General features: G+C 44.9%; 3 protein-coding genes across 5 annotated transcripts in view; 1 reads left to right on the forward strand and 2 right to left on the reverse strand.

Annotated features, from left to right (window-relative positions):
- The window catches only part of LOC143767235 (uncharacterized), a 141,888-nt gene that overhangs the window by 40,888 nt on the left and 75,720 nt on the right, over positions 1-25,280 (forward strand). For 2 of the 3 annotated variants that reach the window (XM_077255418.1, XM_077255419.1), the window contains exons 2-5: positions 4,119-4,265; positions 4,395-4,574; positions 4,658-4,761; positions 4,845-4,942. The exons of the other annotated variant lie outside the window; for it this stretch is intronic. In XM_077255418.1, coding sequence (XP_077111533.1) covers positions 4,677-4,761; positions 4,845-4,942 — 183 coding nt within the window. In that variant the 5' untranslated portion in view covers positions 4,119-4,265; positions 4,395-4,574; positions 4,658-4,676. The remainder of the gene's footprint in view (positions 1-4,118; positions 4,266-4,394; positions 4,575-4,657; positions 4,762-4,844; positions 4,943-25,280) is intronic. 3 annotated transcript variants of the gene reach the window in all.
- LOC143767030 (uncharacterized) lies at positions 8,759-9,841 on the reverse strand. Its single transcript, XM_077255050.1, has 4 exons — positions 9,493-9,841; positions 9,263-9,409; positions 9,106-9,186; positions 8,759-8,907 (listed from the first exon to the last, which is right to left on the reverse strand). The coding sequence occupies exons 1-4, from the start codon at positions 9,596-9,598 to the stop codon at positions 8,759-8,761; spliced, it is 483 nt and encodes a 160-aa protein (XP_077111165.1). The 5' UTR covers positions 9,599-9,841.
- On the reverse strand, positions 14,535-15,711 carry LOC143767319 (uncharacterized). Its single transcript, XM_077255559.1, has 2 exons — positions 15,034-15,711; positions 14,535-14,949 (listed from the first exon to the last, which is right to left on the reverse strand). Exons 1-2 carry the CDS (start codon positions 15,451-15,453, stop codon positions 14,932-14,934), a joined length of 438 nt encoding a protein of 145 aa, XP_077111674.1. The 5' UTR covers positions 15,454-15,711; the 3' UTR covers positions 14,535-14,931.

Below are 25,280 nucleotides of genomic sequence, written 5' to 3' on the forward strand. Positions count from 1 at the left end.
TCTTTTAGTGTGTGACAGCAGCCAAACATAAAACCCGATATAAATCTGGTATCGCTGTAATCGCACCGACCTGTAGAATAAAGTCGCCTAATCACTTATACCGCATGAGGAAAGGCATAAAAAAATATGTGAAACCAATTCTTCACATGTTGTTGATTTTTTTTTTCATTCTGCCTCCCGATTGAAGTAAGGCTCGGCGTACTTTTATTCTACGCTCTGCGCTGAGTGGTTACGACGGGGTTTCTGTGTAAATCTCTGAAATATGTGATTCAGACAGAGCCCCCGGCGGAAGATTCCCTATAATGAGGCAGATGGAGGCACTGTGGATGCAGTCTTACCTGTGATCCGGTGGTGTCAGTCTTTTTAGAATTGCATAAAAGTGCTTTCGGACACAGTTTTGTGTGTTTCTCAAAAGAAGGACACTTTTGAACAGAGGCCAGACGGAGTCCAGAGTAACTCTGCTGCCTCATTATAGAGAATGTATCCATCGGGGTTTCATCTGTCTCGTCACTCAGAGATTTAGATGGAAACCATGATGTGCCCCCAGCGTAGAGCGCCGGGTAAATGTGATCATAAATGTTATGTAAAATGTTCGCAATAAAAGCTTCAACTCAATCCACAAACAAGCAATCTCTCACTCAGGTCCATCATCGGTTAATCGAAAAATATGCACTTCCACGTTACTGGTAGCACAAACGTTCTGGAAAAGCGAAATGGCTCCTCGCCCCCCCAAAAAAATTGAGCAAATTCTCTGCTCCCAAATCCAAAGTGCCTCCCCCTTTCTTTTGAGCTCCTATGTGCCTAAACCAAATTTAGCGCCTACATGTTTGGCATTTCTGTAGTGATGAGAAACCACCTAATTTACAGGTGCGTGTCTCCAGAATCATGAGCTGGGCGTACTGGTCACTACAACGGCAGTTTGCAATTTTCACTCAGCAGCATTCACTGCTGCTTGTTTCTGGAAAACACCCATGTAGTCAAAATCGTCACTACATGTGTACATAAATTCCAAAAGGGTTATAATTGTTAAAATGGGGTCACTTGAGGGGGGATTCCGCTTTTCTAGCTCTTAGGGGCACTTTATATGGAATCTGCAAACTATTATTGAAAAATTTGCGCTTCAGGAGGAAAATAGCGCTCCGTCCCTTTCGAGTCTCTCCATATTGCTAAGCAGTACTTTACAGCCACATATGGGGTATTTCTACATTCAGCAGAAAATGTGGGACACATTTTGGTGCAATTTTTTACCCATTTCCCAGTATGAACATGTAATACTTGGGGCTAACACACAATCTTGGTGGTAAAAATGTGAATTATTTTATCTTCTCTGCTCAATGGTATAAAATTCCGTGACACACCTGTGGTGTCAATATAATCACTGTACCCCTAGATGAATTCATTGAGACAGTTGGTTTGTAAAATGGGGTCACTTAAGGGGGCTTCTGCTGTGTTGCACCTCAGGGGCTCTGCCAATTTAACCTGGCACCCTCAAACAAGTACCGCAAAATTTGCACTGTAATATGGCGCTCCTTCCCTTCTGAGCTTTGCACTGTGCCTTCAAAGTAGTTTTCGACAATATGTGGGGTATCAGTGAACTCAGGAGAAAATGTACCCCAAAGTTTGTTGTGCAATTTCTCCTGTTATCCTTGTGAAAATGCAAAATTTGGAGCGAAAATAGATTTTTGCAGAAAAAATGTTTCCAAAATGTTGTCATTTGTTAGGGGTTTCCACTGTTTAGGCACATCATGGTCTTCCATACATGACATGGCGTCCCCTATTTATGCCAGCAAATTTTACATTAAAAAAAAGTGAAATGGCGCGCCTCCCCATCCGAGCCCTGTCGTTTTCCCAAACAGTAGATTTCCCCCCACATATGGGATATCGGCATGCTCAGAGAAATTGCAAAACAATTGTATGTTCCATTTTCTCCTGTTACCCATGAAAAAGTAAAAAAAAACAATTATTTTTTTCTTCCACATTCCCAAAATTCCTGTGAAGCAGCTGAAGTGTTAATAAAGTTCATGAATGTGGTTTTGAGTACCTTGAGGGGTGCAGCTTTTAGAATGGTGTCTCCTTTGGGTATTTTCTGTCATATAGTCCCCTCAGAATCACTTCACATGTGAGGTGGTCCCTAAAAAAAATGTTTTTCCAAAGTTTGTTGTAAAAATGAGAAATCGCTGGTCAACTTTTAACCCTTATAACTTCCTAACCAAAAAAAGTTTAAAAATTGCGCTGCTGTGAAGTAGACATGTGGGAAATGTTATTTATTAGCTATTTTGTGCGCTATGACTCTGATTTAAGGGCATAAAAATTAAAAGTTTGAAAATTGCAAAATTTTCACGAAATTTGTTTTTTTCACAAATAAACACAAGTTATATCAAAGAAATATTACCACTATCATGAAGTACAATATTTCATAAGAAAACAGTCTCAAAATCAATGGGGGATCCATTGAAGCGTTCCCGAGTTATTACCTCATAAAGGGACAGTGGTCAGAATTGTAAAAATTGGCCCGGTCAGGAAGGTGAACACAAGCTTTGAGCCACAGCCTCGTCCATCCCTTGTCAGCCAATTGCTTAACTGTCCTGACAATTGGAGGCAGCGGACTTGCGTGCCCTGACAAACTGTTGGCAGTGGTGGGATCTGCGTTATCTCCCTGTTGTCATCTGTGACAGGCGCTATGATTTCCCTTCAGTGGACTGACAGATCGATCTGCTGTTCTGTCCATACATCAGTGTGTCCACAGCATCGGCGCTGTCTCTGTTCTATGTAAGTTTTTCTTAATACTTGATATTTGGATTGAAATCACCTGCTGTCACTATATGCACCTTTTGTATTGGCTACTTGCACTTTAAATGTTTGGCTAAGCTCCCCACTCCTATCCCCTTCCAACACCTGACGAAGCATTTGTGTTTTGGTGGGTGACCATATTGTTACCAGTTATTTATATTTGTTTGTGACTCCTTTGTGGGATATTCATCCATTTCCATATTTGTACAATTGTTCTATGAATTGTATCTAAGGCCGGTTTCACACGTCAGTGTCTCCGGTACGTGTAGTGACAGTTTTCTCACGTACCGGAGACACTGACACACATAGACCCATTAGAATCTATGTGTTTCTGCACATGTGCGTGTTTTCACACGGACCGTGTGTCCGTGTGTAAAACACGGAGACATGTCCGTTTTTTATCGGCAGCACGTACAGCAATACGTCCATGCGCATATTCCTCACTGTAATGAGCGGTCCCACGTGACTGCTCACACAGGAGATGGGGCCAGCGCTGAGAGGAGAGAGGAGACATCGCGGGAACTTGGTAAGTATTTCTTCTGCAAGGGGCCGGGCGGCGCACTGGGGATGGGGGCCGGGAGGTCCCAGCAACTTAATTTTTAACAAAAAAAAAAAAGAAGATCATTCATCTCTTCTCTCCCGCGGGGGAGAAGAGATGAATGCCGCCTTCAGCACCACACAGGGCGGACAGCGCTTACTGTAGCGCTGTCTCTCCTGCACGGTCCGTGTGGTCCTCAGGCGGCACACGGGCGGCACACGGATGCCGCACGTGTGCCACACTGATGTGCCATGTGAGCACACGGACACGGATAACTCCGGTACCGATTTCTCCGGTATCGGAATTATCTGGACGTGTGAAACCGGCCTAATAAAGTTTCCACTTTTTAGAAATTGCAATCATTATTTCGGCCCCGACACTAATCCACTTCTCGATTTATACAGCGCCTTTCTGGGACAATCTCATTTACTGGGATTACAATTTTCTGTAGTTAATAATAATGTTCTATCATTATCTGACATCCCCGATTCTGCTTTCCCGATCTCTGTGGATGTTCCCTGCACCTTATAACTTTGTCTTGTTTTTATGAAATATTTAAGAAAGATTCAGATAATTTTAGATTTGTTCTGTGTTTTTTTGTTTTTTTTGTGCTGGATTGGAGATATTTTGTGGTAAATCTCTGTATGTGACTATAATTGGACTGTGTGTTATACTGGGGGCAGCACGGGGCCATGACTGGATGTAGTGATCATGTGACGCCGGTAACAGCTCCGCAGATTTCTTAAATGTGATCTTTATGATGTTACATCGTCATCTTCTCCTCATTCAGGTCCCTACAATATCGGATCCTCTCAGTGGAGATCTTCTATATAACAGAATTTTCCTGACTGACCCTACAAGGATGGATAGAGACAGGGACAAGATGGAGAAGATATTACACCTCACCCTAGAGATGCTCTTCCGGCTTACTGGAGAGGTAAGAGATTCTGATGACGTCACATTACATCTTTCTTATCTATGGGAATAACAGATGGACAGAAATGGAGAGGTGAGGACTCTGGAAATGTCTGTAGTGAGGTTTATTAATGTGTCTCTCCATAACCAGGATTACACAGTAGTGAAGAAGACCTCTAGTGAGCGCTGTCAGGCCCCTGTGTCTGAGGGATGGGGAAAACCCCTGAGCCCAATCACAGGGCCTCCACCTCAACCCCTGCTACATAAGAACATCAATGACGAGAAGATCCTAGAACTCGCGTACAAGATGATTGAGCTGCTGACTGGAGAGGTGACACTGCTGGGAATGCTGGGACATTATACAGTAATGCTGTGAAGGGATCGGGGGGATGACATTATCATTTTATGTGTCAGGTTCCTAAAAGGTGTCAGGATGTCACCGTGGGAGTATTTAGAAGGACACAAAGATGAATACAAGGACGTCATGATGAAGGTTCCCCAGCCCCTCACATCACCAGGTAATAGAGAGGACTAATTACACACGACCCATAATTATCTGTATGTAAAGAATGAATTCAGTCCCTGTATGTGTTTCTTCCAGTTCTATCCAGTAAGAGGACAACACCAGAGAGATGTTACCGTCCTCTTCTTCAACAAGACTGTAAACAAGAAGATCCCAATGTTCCTCAGGATCATCAGGTAGATGGAGAGAAGGTATCATGATATCTTCCCTATGATGTGTAGATTGCTGTGAAGGTCTTGTGTTCAGTCTTGTTTTATCCACCACTATAAGGGAAGACTCATATGGCTATCTAGCGCAATCCGGGATCGCATCGCAATGCTCACACTGGCCGCGGCTCTCCTTACTCTGGCCTCGAGCATAACAGTCATGGCTGAAAGTGTTGTCAGCCTTTAAATTGTTCAAGAAAATGTTGTTTTGTTATAAACATGTTTTTGTTTCTTTATATGTATTGAAACAACTAAAAAACAATGAAAAAAAGGTAAATTGGACATCATTTTACACAAAACCCCCAAAAATAGTCCAGACAAAACTGTTGCCACCTTTCTAAAGTTGTGGGTAAGCAACTTTTGAATTCTCATCAGATGCTTGAAACAAACTAAGCTATGGCAAATAACAGGTGTAGGCAATATGAAAATCGCACCTGAAACAAGATAAAGGGGGATAAATTTACTCAATCTTTGCATTGTGTGTCTGTAAGTGCCACTCTAAGCATGGAGAACAGAAAGAGGAGACATAAACTGTCTGGGAGCTCAAGAACCAAAATTGTTGAAGTATATAAACCATCTCAAGGTTACAAGTCCATCTCCAGAGATCAAGATATTTTTGTCCGTCCAGAGTGCACAACATAATCAAGAATGTTACAACCCATGGCATTGTAGCTAATCTGTCTGGATATGGACGCCGAGAAAAATTTATGAAATGTTGCAACACAGGATAGTCCACACAGGATAGAACAATGAAGTTTCAAAGAAATTCAAGCTGTCCTGCAGGCTAAGGGTACCGTCACACAGTGAAATTTTCATCGCTACGACGGCACGATTCGTGACGTTCTAGCGATATCGTTACGATATCGTTGTGTCTGACACGCTACTGCGATCCGGATCCCCGCTGAGAATCGTACGTCGTAGCACATCGTTTGAAACTTTCTTTCGTCGTCTAGTGTCCCGCTGTGGCGGCATGATCGCATGGTGTGACAAAGGTGTGCACGATATTGTATACGATGTAAAGGGCGGAGGAGCTGGCTACGTAGGAGCGCTAAATTCTCCACCTCCTGTGTGCTGATTGGGCAGTACAATACTGTGCGCTCATTCGACAGACAAAGGACTATTGTTCCCAGCGGATAAAACCGGAGCTGTCGAGCGCTCTATTCATTTCTCTCTGGAGCACGTGCTGGAAACAGAACTCTTAAATTTGCTGGATTCCCTGGACTTTGATAACTACTATAACTACAGACTTTTACCACAAGAGGTATGTATAACACTACAGCGTAGCAGATGATGCGCTTCAACGGGATAAACGCTGGAGCGTGCTCGATTGTTCCTTTATGGAGAGTAGGGTAGAAGGCCAGAGAGCCTCAGGTACACAGCTGTAGCGTGGCCCAAAAAATTAATCCTTTTTCAGATCGAGCTGTAGCATGGTTGACTGCCCCGTTTATGCCAGTAGTAACATATATAGTTATTAGATCAACGGTCAAAACATTGTTTTGTAAGCACGTGTATTTATTGTACGTTTGTTTTCTTTTTTAGGAAGTATGCTCACTTCCGATGAGAGTTCAGTCGTTGCTGCTGCCCTGTTATTTGAGGCAGCACGTCTCCAAGAGGAGAGACGTCCTAAACGAAAACGTCGCATGTGGACCCGGAGCTGGCTGCAGAAAAGATCCACATTGTCACACATGGGTCTCATAAGAGAGTTACGTGATAATAACCCTCATGATTTCCGAAACTACCTTAGGATGTCAGAGGAATCATTCAAGATAATACTGTCTGCTGTTACGCCCCTCATACAAAGGCGTGATACGCCGATGCGTGCAGCCGTGCCCGTGGATGAAAGGTTGGCGGTGACACTGCGGTTCCTGGCTACAGGAAGGTCTCTTCAGGATTTGCAGTTTTCCGCAGCTGTTTCCAGACCTTTCCTCAGCGTTGTGATTCCGGAGACATGCGAGGCCATTGTGCTGAGCTTAAGGCATTATATGGAGGTACTACTATTTAATTTGGGATGCTGTGTTATGTTGATATATTATACTAGCTATGTAACCCGTTCTACGCCCTGGCGGCGCACATTTCTATTGGTATCTGTTCGCCATCCTATCATGAGCTGCTCCAATCCTGCGGCCCCATTCTGACATGTGCTGCTGCGATCCTGCTCCTCCATTCTGACATGTGCTGCTCCCATTTTGCGGCTCCATTCTGACATGTGCTGCTACAATCCTGCGCCACCCTTCTTTTATTTGCTGCTCCCAACGTAATTTTATAGGTAATATTATTTCGATATAATGTTTAGCACCCCCTCTCAGTCAGTGAAGCCGTCTGATAAAAAGGCTGCCTGCATATTCAGGATTGTTGACTTTTTTATACTAATCCATACTGCGCGTCAATCACTCTAGGATGTCCACATGAGAGTGTATGTGCACAACAAGATATTTGACCTAATTTGTACATGTTTCCTTCTCATCTTGCAGTTTCCCAAGACGGCGGAGGACTGGAAGAGGATTGCTTCCGATTTTGATCAGCTGTGGCAGTTTCCAAACTGCGGTGGCGCATTAGACGGAAAGCATGTGCGCATCACGCAACCAGCCAACTCTGGATCCTTTTTTTTCAACTACAAAGGATATTTCAGTGTGATCCTCATGGCCCTTGTCAATGCAAACTATGAGTTCGTAGATGTGGATGTTGGCATGAATGGTCGAGTCTCCGACGGTGGTGTTTTTGAACACACTTCATTTGGGGAAAGCTTGAGGAACAATCAACTGCAGTCGCCAATAAATGAAGACACAAAAGCAAACCTCAATTTTGTTTTCATCGCTGATGAAGCTTTCCCTCTTCATCCACATTTGCTGAAGCCATTTGCGCAGAGAACACTCACACGGGAGCGCCGAATCTATAATTACCGGTTGTCGAGGGCCCGTCGTGTGGTTGAAAATGCCTTTGGGATTATGGCTAATCGGTTTAGAGTGTTCCACACAGCTATCAACTTGAAGCTGCCATCTATAGACTTTGTGGTTTTGGCATGCTGTGTGCTCCATAATTTCCTGAGACGTCATGATACCAGCTCCTATTCTCCTCCTTCATTCATTGATGCAGTGGACCCAAGAACCGGAGATATTGTGCCTGGGGAATGGTGTACACAACCTGATAATTTAACAGCTCTTCAAGCACTTGGATATGGCAGACGATGCAAGGGACTGTCGAGAAAAATACTGTCATTACTTTAATGGTTCTGGAGCTGTAACCTGGCAGGATTGCGCTGTATAAAAAAATATTTCTTTTTGCTTTGCTGTTTACTCAACAATATGTAGGATATGCTTTCGTGTCCACAATTTAATATGGCGAGTAGGTCACTAACTTTTGTGTAATAAAATTAAATTGTATTTATTACTCCCGTAATTCTTGGTTTTTCAGTTTAGATAAAGTGGTCCTCATATGACGTCCTATGCCATCAAGGTGTCCTGTGACTCTATAATCCCCATTGACGGGATACTACGTTATAGCGATCGGTCTAGATTGCATTCCAAAGTCAAATGGCGACTTCCTTCCATTGCAAGCTCTGCCATGCATGCACCCAAACAATGGTTTACCAACACACAATCGTATTTTAAATCATATAAACCTCTCTAAATTACTTTAAATGAGATGAGATGCCTATTAAATGGTGCTGTTAACCCTTATATCTTGGTAAACATTAAAGAAAGAATGCGAATATTTTTTTTTTTTTTTGTAACAATTTCTTGGTATTTTACAACAAAATATTACATAACCAAAAAAACCCAAAAAAATTTATCTCCTTCCACGGCCCAACAGGTGTCGCAGCGTCACGCCCTGCTGCTCTACTTGAGCCTGGAGGATCACTGCTGTCTGCTGCAGGAGCGCTGCTGTCCGCTCCAGGCGCAATTGTCTCGCCATGAGCTCTCTCACGGTGGGCGGTTCTGTGGATAGAAGAGGTTGGAGAACTAACGGTGATTCCGCTGAAAATACATCTCGACCTCTGGGGCAGGACCATAGTGTGTTGTAAATTTAAATTGGGTCTGGCCCCACAGGGCGATGTTTATTTTATTAAATTTTACAGTTTTAGTTGTCTATTGTGACATCTCGCAGATAACCACTTGTATTATCTTGATACTTACGGAGAAGGGACGCCGGTTCTTCATTGCCAGAACCAGAGCTGCTTACTTCCCATCCCAGCGATCTGGCCACTGCTGCAGCACCTAAAAGGAAATAATAACAGATCTGGTTAACTATGGAACACGCCGTTGGGAAGCACTCGCTGTTTTGGTCACTTACGTATGGTAGCTTCTGGGGAGAATGCCGCCGACCCGGGGGAGGAAGAGGAGTGGCGGAAGGGAGGTGTTGAGGGTGGTGTAGGGGTGCGAGGCCGTCTGCTCTCTAAAGATGGTGGAGGCGTGGTAGGCCGCTGGGTCATTACTGCGTCTGTAATGTATTCAAATATTTACGCTACCCTCTTATGTCACGTATGCAGGTAAAAAAATTGCAATCAATGATTGTTAACTTACGTGACGTCCCGGGCTGTGGGCTCCCACTGCTGGCGGAAGGTGTTGTACTGCTGGCTATGGCTGGTATACGTTGCCGCCGCTGTCTCTCTACACATAAAGTTAACATACGCAATCTTTAAAAACACATGTAGAGTGCTGCAGATCAAAGGTAACAATATACTGAAACTGATAATTAATATCACACTTCACAGGGGTGCGATGGTGCATGGTCGCAACAGATGGTGGAGGTGTGGTAGGCCGCCTGGTCATTACTGCGCCGGTAATGTCTTCAAATATTTCAGCTACCCTCTTATGTCCCGTATGCTGTTAAACAAAAAAGCAATCAATGATTGTTAACTTACGTGATGTCACGGACTGTGGGCTCCCACTGGTGTCAGAAGATGGGGTACTGGTGGCAATGGCTGGTATCACTTGCCGCCGCTGTCTCTCTACACCTAAAGTAAAGAATCGCAATGTTTACACACAAAAGTTGAGTGCTGCAGATCAAAGCTAACAATATACTGAAACATAAAATAGAGATCACACTTTACAGGGGTGCGATACTCTGACATGTCTGTGGGCTCTGGTGTTCAATGGTCTGCCTGTGTTTGGAAAACGTATTATTTCATCAGTAGGTCAACCTCCTCAGATAATATTTTTGTTCAATTGAGAAACTAAAAATTACGAACATATTATTAATTTCAAGATGGTGGTTGAGATTCGGGAACCCCTTACCGGACAAGTTTTCTCACGGACAACGCATATTCTGCTTGGGCAATAAGTAAATTTTCAAAAAACGGGGCATGTTTTTAAATTCATTTGGGGTCAAGTTGGCAACCATGAGCGCAAGCCTCCCTCCAAATCCCCCCCCACCTGACAGCGTGCATCTCCAAATCCCCCCATACTAGTACTTGCCTCGCCTTGCCTCCGCACGCAACTCAGCAAAAATTTGTGGCGTTTTGTAGCGGAGGTCAGTCCACTTTTTCCGCAGCTGAATCTGACTGCGGCGGACGCCAAACCTCCTCTTCATCATTCTGCTAATACGGCCAAGCACTTCCCGCTTGTGGATGTTTGGGTGGGCAGGGCGACTCTCCAGACCCTCATAATCCAGGGCATCCATCTTGCCCACAAACAAAATGAGCTCTGGCTGCCCCAGAGGAGCAGAACGCAATCTCGCCGCCATTTTAGATTCAATGATCCAGAACGGCAACGCCCAGAGGAGGAGCTTGACTCCGTCGTCCTGTCGCGCGATCGGCATTGCAATAGCGTTGCCGTTTATGGAAAGGGTCACATTTGTGACGGCTGAGCAGTACGGAAGGAACGCACATAGTAAATGCCGTTCGAAGGATGCTTATATAACGCCGGAGCGGCACGTAAATGTACGCTCGTGGTCTATGAAGGCGTGATGACGTCACAGCGTTCCGGCGTGCCTGCGCTATCTTGTTTTGGTTCCCTGACATCCTGATAATGGCTGCCAGTCGCCGTGATCCTCCTATGGGCATCCCAGAGCTCAAGTTCCTTATTGGAACAATGGATCGGATGGAGTACGAAACCACAGGGCTGGTGCTGCACCGCAATCAGCACAAGGAGGAAGTTGTCCGTGTGGTGTCTGAGGGCCTCAGGAAGCGGTTTGGGATAAGTCGCAGTAAGGCCCAGATTGTTAAAAAATGGGGCGATCTAAAGTCCAAAAGCCCAGAGCGCCTGCGGGAGCTTCGCAAGGAGATTCGCAGAGGTCAGTACGCAGGTACCCAAAAGTATGGCACGCAGAAGGGTTAATTGGGTGATTCATGGGAATGGGGTGTACGCTGCATGGATTTTGATAGGGCTTTGGGCCACTATGAACGTTGCAGAGCCACAATGTGCCACAGCTATGGTGTAGTTTGAACGTAGCAGAGCCACTATGTGCCACACCTATGGGGCATTTGGAACGTTGCAGAGCCACTATGTGCCACAGCTATGGGGCAGTTTTTCTCGTTGCAGAGCCACTATGTGCCACAGCTATGGGCCAGTTTTTCTCGTTGCAGAGCCACTATGTGGCACAGCTATCTGCTGACCAACCTTATTTTTTTCCTTCACAGAGGCAAAGAGACAGCGCCGCCGCCACGAGGCATCCCACACAGCCTCTTCTGAATCAGAGCCCTCCGTGTCAACTGTCCCACTGCCCTCCGGGTCAACGACAACAGATCCTAGTAGGTTCCCACAATTATGTGATTTGGATTAGGTTGCAGGTCCCATATTCCCCCCCCCCCACCGCAGTCACTGTTGCCATATCTGAAGTCTGAAGGCCGGAACTTTATTTTTTCCTTCACAGAGGCAAAGAGACAGCGCCGCCGCCACGAGGCATCCCACACAGCCTCTTCTGAATCAGAGCCCTCCGTGTCAACTGTCCCACTGCCCTCCGGGTCAACGACAACAGATCCTAGTAGGTTCCCACAATTATGTGATTTGGATTAGGTTGCAGGTCCCCTATTCCCCCCCCCCCCCCACCGCAGTCACTGTTGCCATATCTGAAGTCTGAAGGCCAGAACTTTATTTTTTCCTTCACAGAGGCAAAGACACAGCGCCGCAGCCACGAGGCATCCCACCCCACCGCAAATGTCCGTGCGCCCTCTGGGTCAACGGCTGAACAACCTAGTAGGTTCCCACAATAATGTGATTAGGATTTGGTGGCAGGTCCCCTCTTCCCCCCCCACCTAACTTATATAGGGCATTGTTATTTGACTCTCCACGTGGCATAAGTACGGCATGGTTTTTTTTTTTACAATGTTAAGAGCTAAAGACACCGCTCCGACGCCACTATATATCCCAGAATGCCACCGCATGCAACAGTGCCAGAAGTTGGAGGAAAGTGCATCTGCTGACCCCCCCTCTCCCATCATTCCCCGCTCTGCCTGCCGCTGACACTGCGGGGTGCGCGATGACATCATATCATCGCGCACCCGCAGTGATCACACTGGGCAGACTGCATCTGCCGAGAACGGAGCCAGGAACTGCGCGGGGCACGAGGAGAGAGGTGAGTATAGTGTTTGTTATTTTTTTTTTTTTTTGTTGTCAATGAATGATGACTGGATTGTTGAGCTATTGAGGGGAGGGGGCTGCCTGCCTGCATTACATTCTATGGGGGCTGCCTGCATTACATTCTATTGGGGCTTCTATGGGGGCTGCCTGCATTACATTCTATTGGGGCTTCTATGGGGGCTGCCTGCATTACATTCTATTGGGGCTGTGCTGCATGACATTCTATGGGGTCTGTGCTGCATGACATTCTATTGGGGCTGTGCAGCATTACATTCTATGGTGGCTGTGCTGTATTACATTCTATGGGGCCTGTGCAGCATTACATTCTATGGGGGGTGTGCTGTATTACATTCTATGGGGGCTGTGCAGCATTACATTCCATGGGGACAGAGCTGTTATGCATGATTACTGCTGTAATTATGTTATATAGTCGTGTTACACTCCCCTCATCTCTTGTAGCCTACAAGTGTACAAAGATATTATACAGTCACCATGTGCCAAGTGGGCCTGTGTGACTTCAAATGCCAGGGCTGAATTTTAGTCCCAGTCTGGCCCAGGTATACTGTATGGCAATCTCTGTCGTAGGAAAAAAGATGTATAAAACATCTCAGGCAGCCATCTTGTGCATCTGGCATGCCGATGCACAAAATGGAGGCACATCAGGATGTTGTTGTGCGCACACAATATGGAAAGTGAAACGTACTCTTTTGTGTCTGCCTTGGCTGCCCCTGGACTGCCCCAACAGTAAATTAATACACCACGCAACATTACGGTTAAATATACCGTTTTTTTGGGCCACGAGGCATCCCACACTGCCTCTGAACCAGAAGTGCCCTCCGTGTCAAAGCCTCAACCTCCAAGTAGGTTCCCACAATAATGTGATTTCGATTTGGTTGCAGGTAGGCCCCCCCGCAGTCACTGTTGCCATATATGCTGACAGTATTTTTTTTTTTTCAATCAAAGAGGCAAAGACACAGCGCCGGTGCCACCACAAGGCATCCCACACAGCCTCAGAACCTGAAGTGCCCTCCGTGTCAATGCCTCTAACTCCTAGTAGGTTCCCACAATAATGTAATTTGGATTTGGTTGCCGGTCCCTCCCCCTACTGTATTAATTACTGTCTGTTTTTTGACCTACAGCAGGCGGCACCGTGACCATGGAGGATCTAAAAGCCGGAATTGACAAGGTGTTACACAACCTGGCGCAGATTCAGGAACAGCAGAATGTGGCAATGGTGGAGTTGCAGAAAGTTAGAGCCTTGTGCCAACTGCTGGAGGCAGGACCACAAAAAAAAAAAAAAAAAATCTCGCTTTGTAAAGTTTATGTTGTTAATGTTAAAAAAAATATAAATATTTTTCTTCCATTTTCAAAGTTGTGTTTATTGAAATGTACATTTCGTTAGTTAAGTTTATATCTGCCCTCATACTGTGCTGTGGACCCATTTTGTCGATGTGATCGAGACCCACCAATCAAGCTGTCGAGATTGAACTTCAAGAAAAAGGTTTTATTAAACAAACTATATTAAAAAGTAACAAAAAATACATAACATTATAACAGCAAACTATCACAATTCGTGATACGCCGAATCTTCAATCCTAAAATTTTGATGCCTCATGGGCGAAGCAATGTGTGAAGGAATTGGCGTGTAGGAGTTGGGGGGTGGCGGGCCAAAGTGGGAAACGGGTACATTGTTTCGTATAGGTGTCTGTGCCCAACTATTAAAATTTGAACACTCTGGCCGCTCCATTGGCGGGGAACAAACAACACGTGCGTGCTCAGATAAACTGCCATCAGAACCCTTGCTGACAGCATCAAAAATTACACGCTCCGCTAGAGTTCTTTGTCTCTCAGTCATTTTGGCCAGTTTGTCCACAACGTAGTGTCCAAAGCCCTGCAACGCAGGGCTCTTATTGTTCGTTAATGCCTGTTTGGCAAGGGTTACAAGTTCATTGGAGACATCCGAGGTGGCTTTACGCTTCCTTGATCTTTGCCTCAGTTCATTCTGCGCAGGTGCAGCCTCCACAATAGTACTCGTAGAGCTGTCCAATGCACTGTCCTGTGCTCTGTCCTCCTGGGGAGAATAAAAAACGAAGTTATTAACCAGAAAAGAAAAAGGTAAACCACCCTAACTGCATTCCAACTATATATTCGTATACATGTGAAAATGTTGTAATATATTATTATATTAGTAATATCATTCTTAACATTCCCATTTATGTATTATTTTGCACTCCACTGTTCTGACTACTAGGGGAACCTGATTCACATTTTAGGGTCAAAATAGTGTCACCAAGAATACTTATCTGCAGCTGGAAGCAAAACTATTTTCAATTTGTTTTGATGTTATGGGTTATGAAGGTCGCCATTTAATACTTATTACGTTCGCCATATTAAACTTGACTGTGACAGGGTTACTTATTTGTACAGGAAAATGTTATAACTTCAAATTGATGGTATAATCTGAAGGATAAAAGAGAAAATGCTGATAAATTATATCTAATTATAGGACACATTGGTGAAGCTATGGTGCAAAGAGGTACTTACTTGTTGCCCTGGAGAGTCCAGGCAGACGAGGTTCTCAGATGTATTCTGTTCCACCGGTGCCAAGGAGCGAAAACACATCGAGTTCCGTGGCTCCTCTTGGTCCCTCAGAAAATTAAGATGCTCATAGTACCATAGCTTTGGTACGTACACATCTTCGGTTGAGGCACCGGACTTGGAACTGTGCAGGACCTTGTTTAACTCCTTCCTCCACACAGTGCGCAGCGCCTGAATTTTCTTTTTGATGACTGCTTCATTGGCTTGCTCCTCTGGTGCATGGAGGTTATAAAATTCGATGAGCTTTGAATAGCCCTGCTTTCTCTTTTCCCTGTTGCAATACTCTGGAGATTTAATCTTCCAGAGGCAGGGAAAAGACTGGTACAGCTCAATGAAATTCCTGATGAACTCCAAGTGATTAGACATCTGAAAAATAACAATAAAATAAAAAGTTAAGCATTTCACAAAGCGTACTGTAAAACAGCAATAGCGATAGGGGGACAAAAACTAAAAATGTAAAAAATAAATTATAAAACAAAAATGTTCGCAGACATACAAACGCTATTCCAAAAACAGCATGCACTGTCCACCCGCCATGCCCCATACATCGTTCCATCTGCCACGCAGTAGCCCACCATAACTGCTCATGCTGACCATACATTGTTCCATCCGCCACACTCTAGCCCACCCCCCACAACAGCGTACCATCCGCATCGCTTCAGCGGCGAGCACGAGGCGCTCATGCCGAACATACATTGTTCCATCCGCCACGCTCTAGCCCACCCCCCACAACAGCGTACCATCCGCATCGCTTCAGCGGCGAGCACGAGGCGCTCATGCCGAACATACATTGTTCCATCCGCCACGCTCTAGCCCACCCCCCACAACAGCGTACCATCCGCATCGCTTCAGCGGCGAGCACGAGGCGCTCATGCCGAACATACATTGTTCCATCCGCCACGCTCTAGCCCACCCCCCACAACAGCGTACCATCCGCATCGCTTCAGCGGCGAGCACGAGGCGCTCATGCCGAACATACATTGTTCCATCCGCCACGCTCTAGCCCACCCCCCACAACAGCGTACCATCTGCATCGCTTCAGCGGCGAGCACGAGGCGCTCATGCTGACCTTACATCGCTCCATCCACTACGCCCAAGCGGTCTTTTCATACCTCGAAGCTGTGGTACCAAGTGTGGAATGCTGTGGGAAACTGCGGTGCCAAGCGTGGAACACTCTGGAAAACTGCGGTGCCAAGTGTGGAATGGCCTGGGAAACACAAAATGCGACGTCCAGGTCCACCAACTGTGCAAGTACAAAGTGAAGAAAGTAAATTTTTAAAACTGTGAGGTGGTGTCGGGAACAATAGTACTCAGGTGACAAATTTTCCAACCAATTGTGTGCACATAACCTATGGCCTATCAGCACACTCTGTAGCAGCACAACACGCCCCTAGGTGAACGTCACGCACAGATAATTCAATTAAGTGCTCTGAATCGTCTCTGAATTGTCTTGTGTGACATGACCAGTACGACTGTCCCATACGACTTCTACATCGCAAATACGTCACAAAATTATCGCTCCAGCGCCGTGCATTGCAAAGTGTGACCGCAGTATACGACGCTGGAGCGATTCTCGTGCGACGCTGCAACGTCACAGATCGTGCCGTCGTAGCGATGAAAATTTCACTGTGTGACGGTACCCTACAGTAAAGAATCTGCGTCTGTTATTATGCTTAAACCTTTTTTCCTCCAGGCGTAGAGGATGCCCCCTTGTCCCTGTCACCGGTCTATGATTAAAAAGATCAGCAGAAAGGTCTTTGTACTGTCCCCTCATATATTTATACATTAACATAAGATCACCCCTTAGTCTTCGTTTTTCCAAACTAAATAGCCCCAAGTGTAATAATCTATCTTGGTATGGCAGACCCCCCAGTCCTCTAATAACCTTGGTTGCTCTTCTCTGCACCCGCTCCAGTTAAGCTATGTCTTTCTTATACACCGGAGACCAGAACTGTGCACAGTATTCTAAGTGTGGTCGCACTAGTGACTTGTATAGAGGTAAAATTATGTTCTCCTCATGAGCATCTATGCCTCTTTTAATGCATCCCATTATTTTATTTGCCTTTGTAGCAGCTGCCTGACACTGGCCACTGAATATGAGTTTGTCATCCACCCATACACCCAGGTCTTTTTCATTGACGGTTTTGCCCAGAGTTTTAGAATTAAGCACATAGTTATACATCTTATTACTTCTACCCAAGTGCATGACCTTATATTTATCCCCATTAAAGCTCATTTGCCATTTATCAGCCCAAGCTTCTAGTTTACATAAATCAGCCTGTAATATAAAATTGTCCTCCCCTGTATTGATTACCCTGCAGAGTTTAGTGTCATCTGCAAATATTGAAATTCTACTCTGAATGCCCCCTACAAGGTCATTAATAAATATGTTAAAAAGAAGAGGGCCCAATACTGACCCCTGTGGTACCCCACTACTAACCGTGACCCAGTCCGAGTGTGCTCCATTAATAACCACCCTTTGTTTCCTATCCCTGAGCCAACTCTCAACCCACTTGCACATATTTTCCCCTATCCCCATTATTCTCATTTTATGTATCAACCTTTTGTGTGGCACCGTATCAAAAGCTTTTGAAAAGTCCATATACACTACATCTACTGGGTTCCCTTGGTCCAGACCGGAACTTACCTCTTCATAGAAGCTGATCAATTTAGTCTGACATGATCGTTCCCTAGTAAACCCGTGCTGATACTGGGTCATGAGGTTATTCCTCTTCAGATACTCCAGTATAGCATCCCTTAGAATGCCCTCCAGGATTTTACCCACAGTAGAGGTTAAACTTACTGGCCTATAATTTCCGAGTTCAGTTTTTGTCCCCTTTTTGAATATTGGCACCACATTTGCTATACGCCAGTCCTGTGGTACAGACCCTGTTATTATGGAGTCTTTAAAGATTAAAAATAATGGTCTATCAATGACTGTACTTAATTCCTGCAGTACTCGGGGGTGTATCCCATCCGGGCCCGGAGATTTGTCAATTTTTGTGATATTTAGACGCCGCCGTACTTCCTGCTGGGTTAAGCAGGTAACATTAAATTGGGAATTATTATCACTAGTCATATTGGCTGCCATGGGATTTTCTTTTGTAAATACTGATGAAAAAAAGTCATTTAGCATATTGGCTTTTTCCTTATCCTCATCCACCATTTCACCCAGACTATTTTTAAGGGGGCCAACACTATCATTTTTTAGTTTCTTACTATTTATGTAGTTAAAGAATATTTTGGGGTTATTTTTGCTCTCTCTAGCAATGAGTCTCTCTGTCTCAATCTTTGCTGCCTTGATTTGCTTTTTACATAATTTATTTAATTTTTTGTATTTATTTAATGCCTCCTCACTACCTACTTCCTTTAATTCTCTAAATGCTTTCTTTTTGTCCCTTATTGCGCCCCTTACAGCTCTATTTAGCCATATTGGTTTCCTCCTATTTCTAGTATGTTTATTCCCATACGGTATATACTGTGCACAGGTCCTATCCAGGATGCTAATAAATGTCTCCTATTTTCTTTGTGTACTTTTATGTCTCAGGATATCGTCCCAGTTAATTGCACCAAGATCCTCTCTCATCCCTTGGAAATTTGCCCTCCTGAAGTTTAGTGTCCTTGTCACCCCTCTACTACACATCTTATTAAAGGAGACATGAAAACTTATTATTTTGTGATCACTATTCCCCAAGTGACCCCCAACCCTTATATTTGATATGCGGTCTGGCCTGTTGGTTAATATTAGGTCTAGCAGTGCCCCCCTTCTTGTTGGGTCCTGAACCAGTTGTGAAAGGTAATTGTCTCTCATAGTTGTCAAAATCCGATTACCTTTACTGGAACTGCAGGTTTCTGTTCCCCAATCTATTTCAGGGTAGTTGAAGTCCCCCATAATAATGACTTCTCCTTGAGTCGCAGCTTCATCTATTTGCTTTACAAGGATATTCTCCATTGCTTCCATTATTTTTGGAGATTTATAACAAACCCCTATCAGTAATTTATTATTTTTTCCCCCTCCCCTTATCTCCACCCACAGGGACTCTACATTTTCATTAGATTCACCTATATTATCACGCAGGATGGGTTTTAAGGTCGATTTTACAAACAGACACACCCCACCCCCTCGCTTATCTGTACGGTCATTTCTGAAAAGGCTATAGCCCTGCAAGTTAACAGCCCAGTCATGGCTCTCATCCAGCCATGTTTCAGATATCCCCACCATGTCATAATTATGTTCCAACAACATTAGTTCTAATTCGTCCATTTTGTTGGTGAGGCTTCTGGCATTAGTATACATGCACTTGATGTTCCTCTCTGTACCTCTATTCTTTCTTACTTCTTAAATTACTAACTGTTCTAACCCCACCCCCCATGCCTCCGCCACCCCCAATGCCAATGTGCACCATGACCGCTGGGTCCTCACCAGCCCCTCCCAGTAATCTGTCCACCCAATCAGCGATGTGTCGGACTCGAGCGCCAGGTAGGCAGCACACCGTTCGACGATCCCTGTCTTTGTGACAGATTGCCCTATCTGTTCCCCTAATAATTGAGTCCCCCACTACCAGCACCTGTCTGGCTTGCCCTGCTCTCCTATTTCCCTCCTTACTGGAGCAGTCACTCCTCCGGCTTTCAGAGGACATGCCTGGCTGCAGCAGTGCTACCCCTGTACTGGCACCTCCCTCATCTGCCAACTTAGCAAACTTATTGGGGTGTGAAAGATCAGGACTAGCCTCCCTGGCACTCTTCCCTCTACCCCGCTTCCTAACTGTCACCCAGCTAACTGTTCTGGGTGCATGGTAAATAAAGGTCAGCATGGCCCGGGGCAACAGGGAGGGGGGCTACATGAGTTTATATTTGCTGTAATTGGTATAAAATACTGCCTCTTGCTCCATTAAATCAGATAAAGTGATTTCATCACAACCTGTGTGCATTTTCCTTTTCTCCAAGCATGCTTGTCAATTAATTTCACAATTTGGCCTCACTGGTAATCTGGCTATCTGACTCTGGGTCAGAACGCAAACAGCTGTAACAGTTTTTGGCGACCGAACAAGGGACAGTGGTAACCAGCCTATTCGTAATCCATATGTGGGAGCGTCCTGGGAGATTGGACAATCCAGCTGCAGCAAGGTGAGAAGTTTTATTCTTACACTTTGTTTTGCACTTGCAATCTCTCTGGATCTATCCAAATCTCTGGGTAAAGGCTGCAAACACGGTTCAAGGAACCTACATTACCAGTGAGTTTTGTGTATTGTCTGTTTATGTCCGTATGAGAGTTGAATAATAGAGTAATAAGATGATAATTGATATCTGTGTTTTTCTGTCAATATACTAAGTGATTGTATAGTGCAGAGCTGGACAGACTCTGTGCAGTTTGTTCTCTTGGTCATCTTGGATGGTCAGTACATTGTATAGGGTTATGTGTCTGTGGTTTATTTTTTTTATGTTTATGTAGTTGGCTTTGGTGTTTTTGGAGTGTCAATGGATACTCCTGCAGTTTTTCACTCAAGTTGTCTTAATTCCAAGGTACAGTAGGCAGGCTGTGCAAATCCTTGTACGTATGTATATGAGAACCTCTGACATGAGTGAGCTGAGTGATGAGTAACTGAGTATAAGGGATAAATAAATAAATCCCTGATTGATGAGGCGTTCCGTTAGGTGTGGTCCTCTGTATGTGACAGAAGGACATTATTCAACTCACTTTGAGCTGAATCAGGTGGAGTGATTGAGATAAGGTATTTTGTTCAGATCACTTGAAAGTGGAAAAAAAAATCCTTGAATGAGCACGTATGAATGAATCGTCACATAAGTATCATTACTTATCCAATTGTTGCTGAGGGTCCAGTACAGATGAGTTGTGGATATTTTTAATCTACATCTGAGATTCAGTGAAACCCGTGTTATATATGGTTTGACATTGGACAGGTTTCTGTATGTGTTTTGGCCAGACGTGCTCAGGATCAGATTATTCAAATTGTGCAGTGATCTGCCCGCGTACTGAAACTTGATTCCCAGAGGATGAAGGTTTTGTAGAAATTGATTAAGTCTAAGAACTGCGGCATTCTGTTTCTATGTTAAGGACACAATTTCTAAAATTGTGATGGGAGGGGTGAATGAAGCCGCTGTGTGAGTTCTCTTGATTTCTGTCCTTGGTGTAGTACGTGCTGAGAGATTTGTGTTTAAAGCAACAGTACTGTATTGAAGTAGAAATATTGTAAGTTGAAGGAGCCTTCGCGCTACACCTTGACAGGCTCACTCGGACTTGCTATGTGTGGCCCGTAGACAAGGCCCAGGCACACTGAAAGGGCATTTGCAGAAAGATGAGCTGTCTGGAGAATAAGTTGAAGCCATTGGAAACTTGTTCTGTTTGCAGTCAGGGCCCCCAATGGGATCCAAAACAGCAATACAGATTGTTATAGACAGAGAAAGAAAGGAGTCAGTGAAAGATCTGGGACCAATATTGAAAAAGGCAAAAATGCCAGAATGTGGATGTTTGGATGTATAAAAAAGGCACAGACAAGGGAGGAAAATTGCAAGTGAATAAATGGTGTCTGAGAAGGTGCAGCAGTACGAAAGTGTGGTGTTTTATGTATGTTTTGATGCACAAAAGTCCGACTATGACCGACACATTACTGCTACCGTCATACGTTTTGCATAACCAGAGAAGACAGATGGACTTGTAAACACTGTGGTCAGACAAACCCAGACTTGAGAGATACTTGTATGACCTGTGCTGCAACCGGACCTAAGCGAATTACATTAAATCCTGTCCGGACAAGATCACATGTAGTGACATAAGAATCTGACACAGTAGTGTGGGTAGTGGGGACACTGACTTTTGTGGAGGAAGCTGACAGTAATCTGAGAGGGAGGAAGTTGTAGAACAGCATGTCACCCCCACTGATCTTCCGATCACCTCCACCACCAGAGAACCAACCACATCAGGACCAAGAAGGGTGAGTAGGGTAAGACAGATACAGGAGTATTGTCCCTGAAGCCCCCCTGACCAGCTAGCTACGCTAAAGCAGCTCTCTGACCCTGAGAACCAACCTTTATACAACCTAGGCAGACCTAGAGAGCTTGGCAGATGACGTACTAGGACACATAATTAAGACTTTTACAGATGTGACAAAATGATGCTAAGTAGACTGATTTTGATTGACACTGGGGCAGCCGGTACTGTGTTACACAAAGACTTGATAATGCCAGACATGACTACTAACGAGATTATGGAAGGTGTGGGGGTAGCCAAGTGGTGCTTACAAAATGTATTGTTAGTGACAGTACCCCTATGAATTTGCTGGGAGCAGATGAGTTGAGTGCTATCAGGCCACCATACAGTACTCTCCTAATAATTGTTTCACAGTCATTGATTTGGCAAATGCATTCTTCTCTGTATCCCTACACCCCAATTATCAGTATCTTTTTGCTTTTACTCACGAAGGTTAACAATACTGTTGGATGGTCCTTCCGCAGGGAGGAATGAACTCCCCTACCATCTATTCAACAGCGATGGCAGGGATCCTGGAGCAGTGGCAACCACCTCATGACTGCTTGTCATTAGACCCCTTTGATCTTACCCAAGAAACAATTGATTCCTTCTATTCTTTCAAGCTGCTCATTGTGTCAGCCCCGGCCCTAGGCATTCCAAACTATGATCAGCCATTTTTCTTGTTCTGTACAGAACAAGGAGGTCATGCTACAGCAGTGCTGACACAACAGCATGGTGGAAAACGGAGACCGGTAGCTTACTACTCAGCACAATTATACCCAGTGATCAGAGAGTCTCCTACGTGTGTCCGTGCTGTAGGAGCTGCTGCACTACTACTAGGCATGTGAGATCACACTGACTTTTCCTTTGACAATTTACTCCCCACATGACATCCATGCCATACTCGTACAAGTTCAACCAAAACACCTGTCTATGGCCAGACAGCTCAGACTTGAATGTGCTCTACTTAAATTCCTGAATACATCACCCTCAAAAGATGTAATGTACTGAATCCAGCCACCCTTCTGCCTGTGAATTCCGCACAAGGGGAATTGGTGACAGTATTAGCAAGTGAGGAAGAGTACTTTGACATGACGCACGAACATGACTGCAGAGAACTAATGAGTCAGGAGACAGTGGGTTTTGCACATGTTCATGAAAAACCTGTTCCTAATGCAGATTTTGAGGGTTTTTTTTGTACATGGCTCCAGATACCACCAGGATGGGCAGTTCTACAATGGATATGCAGTAGTATCCTCACATGAGGTAATTCGAGCTGAACCACTCCCTTCTCACATGTCAGCGCAGGAGGCAGAGTTGAAGGCACTCAGAGGCGTGTAGAGCTGCTGCAGGTATAGTCGCAAACATTTACACAGATTCAAATTATGCATGGGGAATTTGCCATGATTATGGCCCTATCTGGAGAATCAGAGCATTTCTTATATCAGCTGGAAAGCCCATTAACCCCTTAACGAGCACCAATACAATTTTAACGGCAGTAGTTAAGGGTACTTAAACCACAGCGCCATTAATTAACAGCGCTGTGGAAAAAGAGTATAGCGCCCCCCTAGAGTCAGATTTTCTCTGGAATCTCGGCTGCCAGGGGTAGCTGAGACCCCAGAGAACATGAATCGGGTTGGTTTTTACCGACCCCCGGATTGCGATAGCTGGTATTAACCATTTACGGACGACCGCAAAAAAAAGCGCGATTTGCCATTTAGTCTCTCTGTCCTCCAATATGATCGCACATCAGAGGACAGAGAAATATGGTCTCAGATCTCCCCTTCAATACTTACCAGTGTCTCCCGGTGTCCCTGGATCCTACTGCTTCTTCCCACGGCTCAAGAAAATAGCGGGTGCATGCGCAGTGCACCCGCCGAGATCTACTGTCTGGCACCTGGCAACAACAGGAAGATTTTTCCTATTGGTTCACTGTGATGGACCCTATCACAGTAATCAAAATAAAAAAATAGTAAATATCACCCCCTTTGTTAGGGAACAATAATAAAATAAAGAAAATTTATTTTTCCAGGATGTCCCTCCTGACAGCACCACCAGGAGGTTGTCCTTCATATCCTTGATAGGGACAGGAAACAATGAAGAGGTTAAATAGCCCCTCCACCCGGTGACGATTTCCGGGGGCGGCGCCGGGAATTGCAGGCCATCTGGGGCTCCTGGAGGGGGCACGGCTTCTACAGACAGCAGGAACTGACCCAGTAAGCAGCGTGCGCTCCATGGGGCACATGCACTGTCTGAAGCGACAGGCAAGATTACAATGAGCAGCAGCTGTGATTGGAAAGAGGACGAATCAGATGTCTTGAAGCCGAGTAAGATGGACTACTAAAGACAGACAGCTGACAGCACAGACTGACCCAGTAAAATGGAGAGTGCTAGCCGTCCTGATGTCCAGTCCTTAGAATCCCCCTTGGATCACGTGAGTGGACTACAATAGAATCTTCATAGCCAGGCTACATACACATAGCTATAGGACCGTCCTTTTTGTATCTTCTAGGATAATGAGACGACTAAGAGTTGCACGACAGCAGTCAAAAGGAAATCTAATAAGTGTCCATTATGTGCCACAAGACTTCCAGAGGCATATGACAAGAAATTGTGTGAGACATGCATTGTAAAACTGCTTAAACAGGATCAGTCATCTTTATTGAATAATATACGCACCTTGAACAGAGAAGAGGTTCAAGGTATTATAGCAACTACTGAACCGTATCAAGTTCCCTCCCCTAAAAGAACCAGATGGAACATGGATCTGAGCTCCGAGGAAGGAGTAGTGTCGGGCTACTCTGATCTAGACTCAGCGGAAGGCGAGACCTCCTCTGTATTTCTTTCTGGCGATCGGAAAAGATACTTATTCTCTTCCGAAGACATGGACACCCTGTTACAAGGAGTCGGAAACACCATGAAAGTTGAAGATTCCACGGAGCCAATGACAGTCCAGGACGAGATGTTTGGAGGCCTAAGGGCCCGAAGAGATAGGGTATTTCCCATGAATAACCACATATCGGCAATGATATTAACCCCTTTACCCCCAAGGGTGGTTTGCACGTTAATGACCAGGCCAATTTTTACAATTCTGACCACTGTCCATTTATGAGGTTATAACTCTGGAACGCTTCAACGGATCTTGGCGATTCTGACAGTGTTTTCTCGTGAGATATTGTACTTCATGTTAGTGGTAAAATTTATT

The sequence above is a fragment of the Ranitomeya variabilis genome, chromosome 4 (assembly GCF_051348905.1).
Source record: "Ranitomeya variabilis isolate aRanVar5 chromosome 4, aRanVar5.hap1, whole genome shotgun sequence".
NCBI lineage: Eukaryota > Metazoa > Chordata > Amphibia > Anura > Dendrobatidae > Ranitomeya > Ranitomeya variabilis.

Coding starts and splice junctions, on each gene's coding strand:
- LOC143767030 (XM_077255050.1), bottom strand. CDS start 9,598: ATGTTAACTTTATGTGTAGAGAGACAGCGGCGGCAACGTATACCAGCC. Junction 9,410..9,492: donor CCCACAGCCCGGGACGTCAC/GTAAGTTAACAA, acceptor AATACATTACAG/ACGCAGTAATGACCCAGCGG. Junction 9,187..9,262: donor CTCCCCAGAAGCTACCATAC/GTAAGTGACCAA, acceptor ATTTCCTTTTAG/GTGCTGCAGCAGTGGCCAGA.
- LOC143767319 (XM_077255559.1), bottom strand. CDS start 15,453: ATGTCTAATCACTTGGAGTTCATCAGGAATTTCATTGAGCTGTACCAG.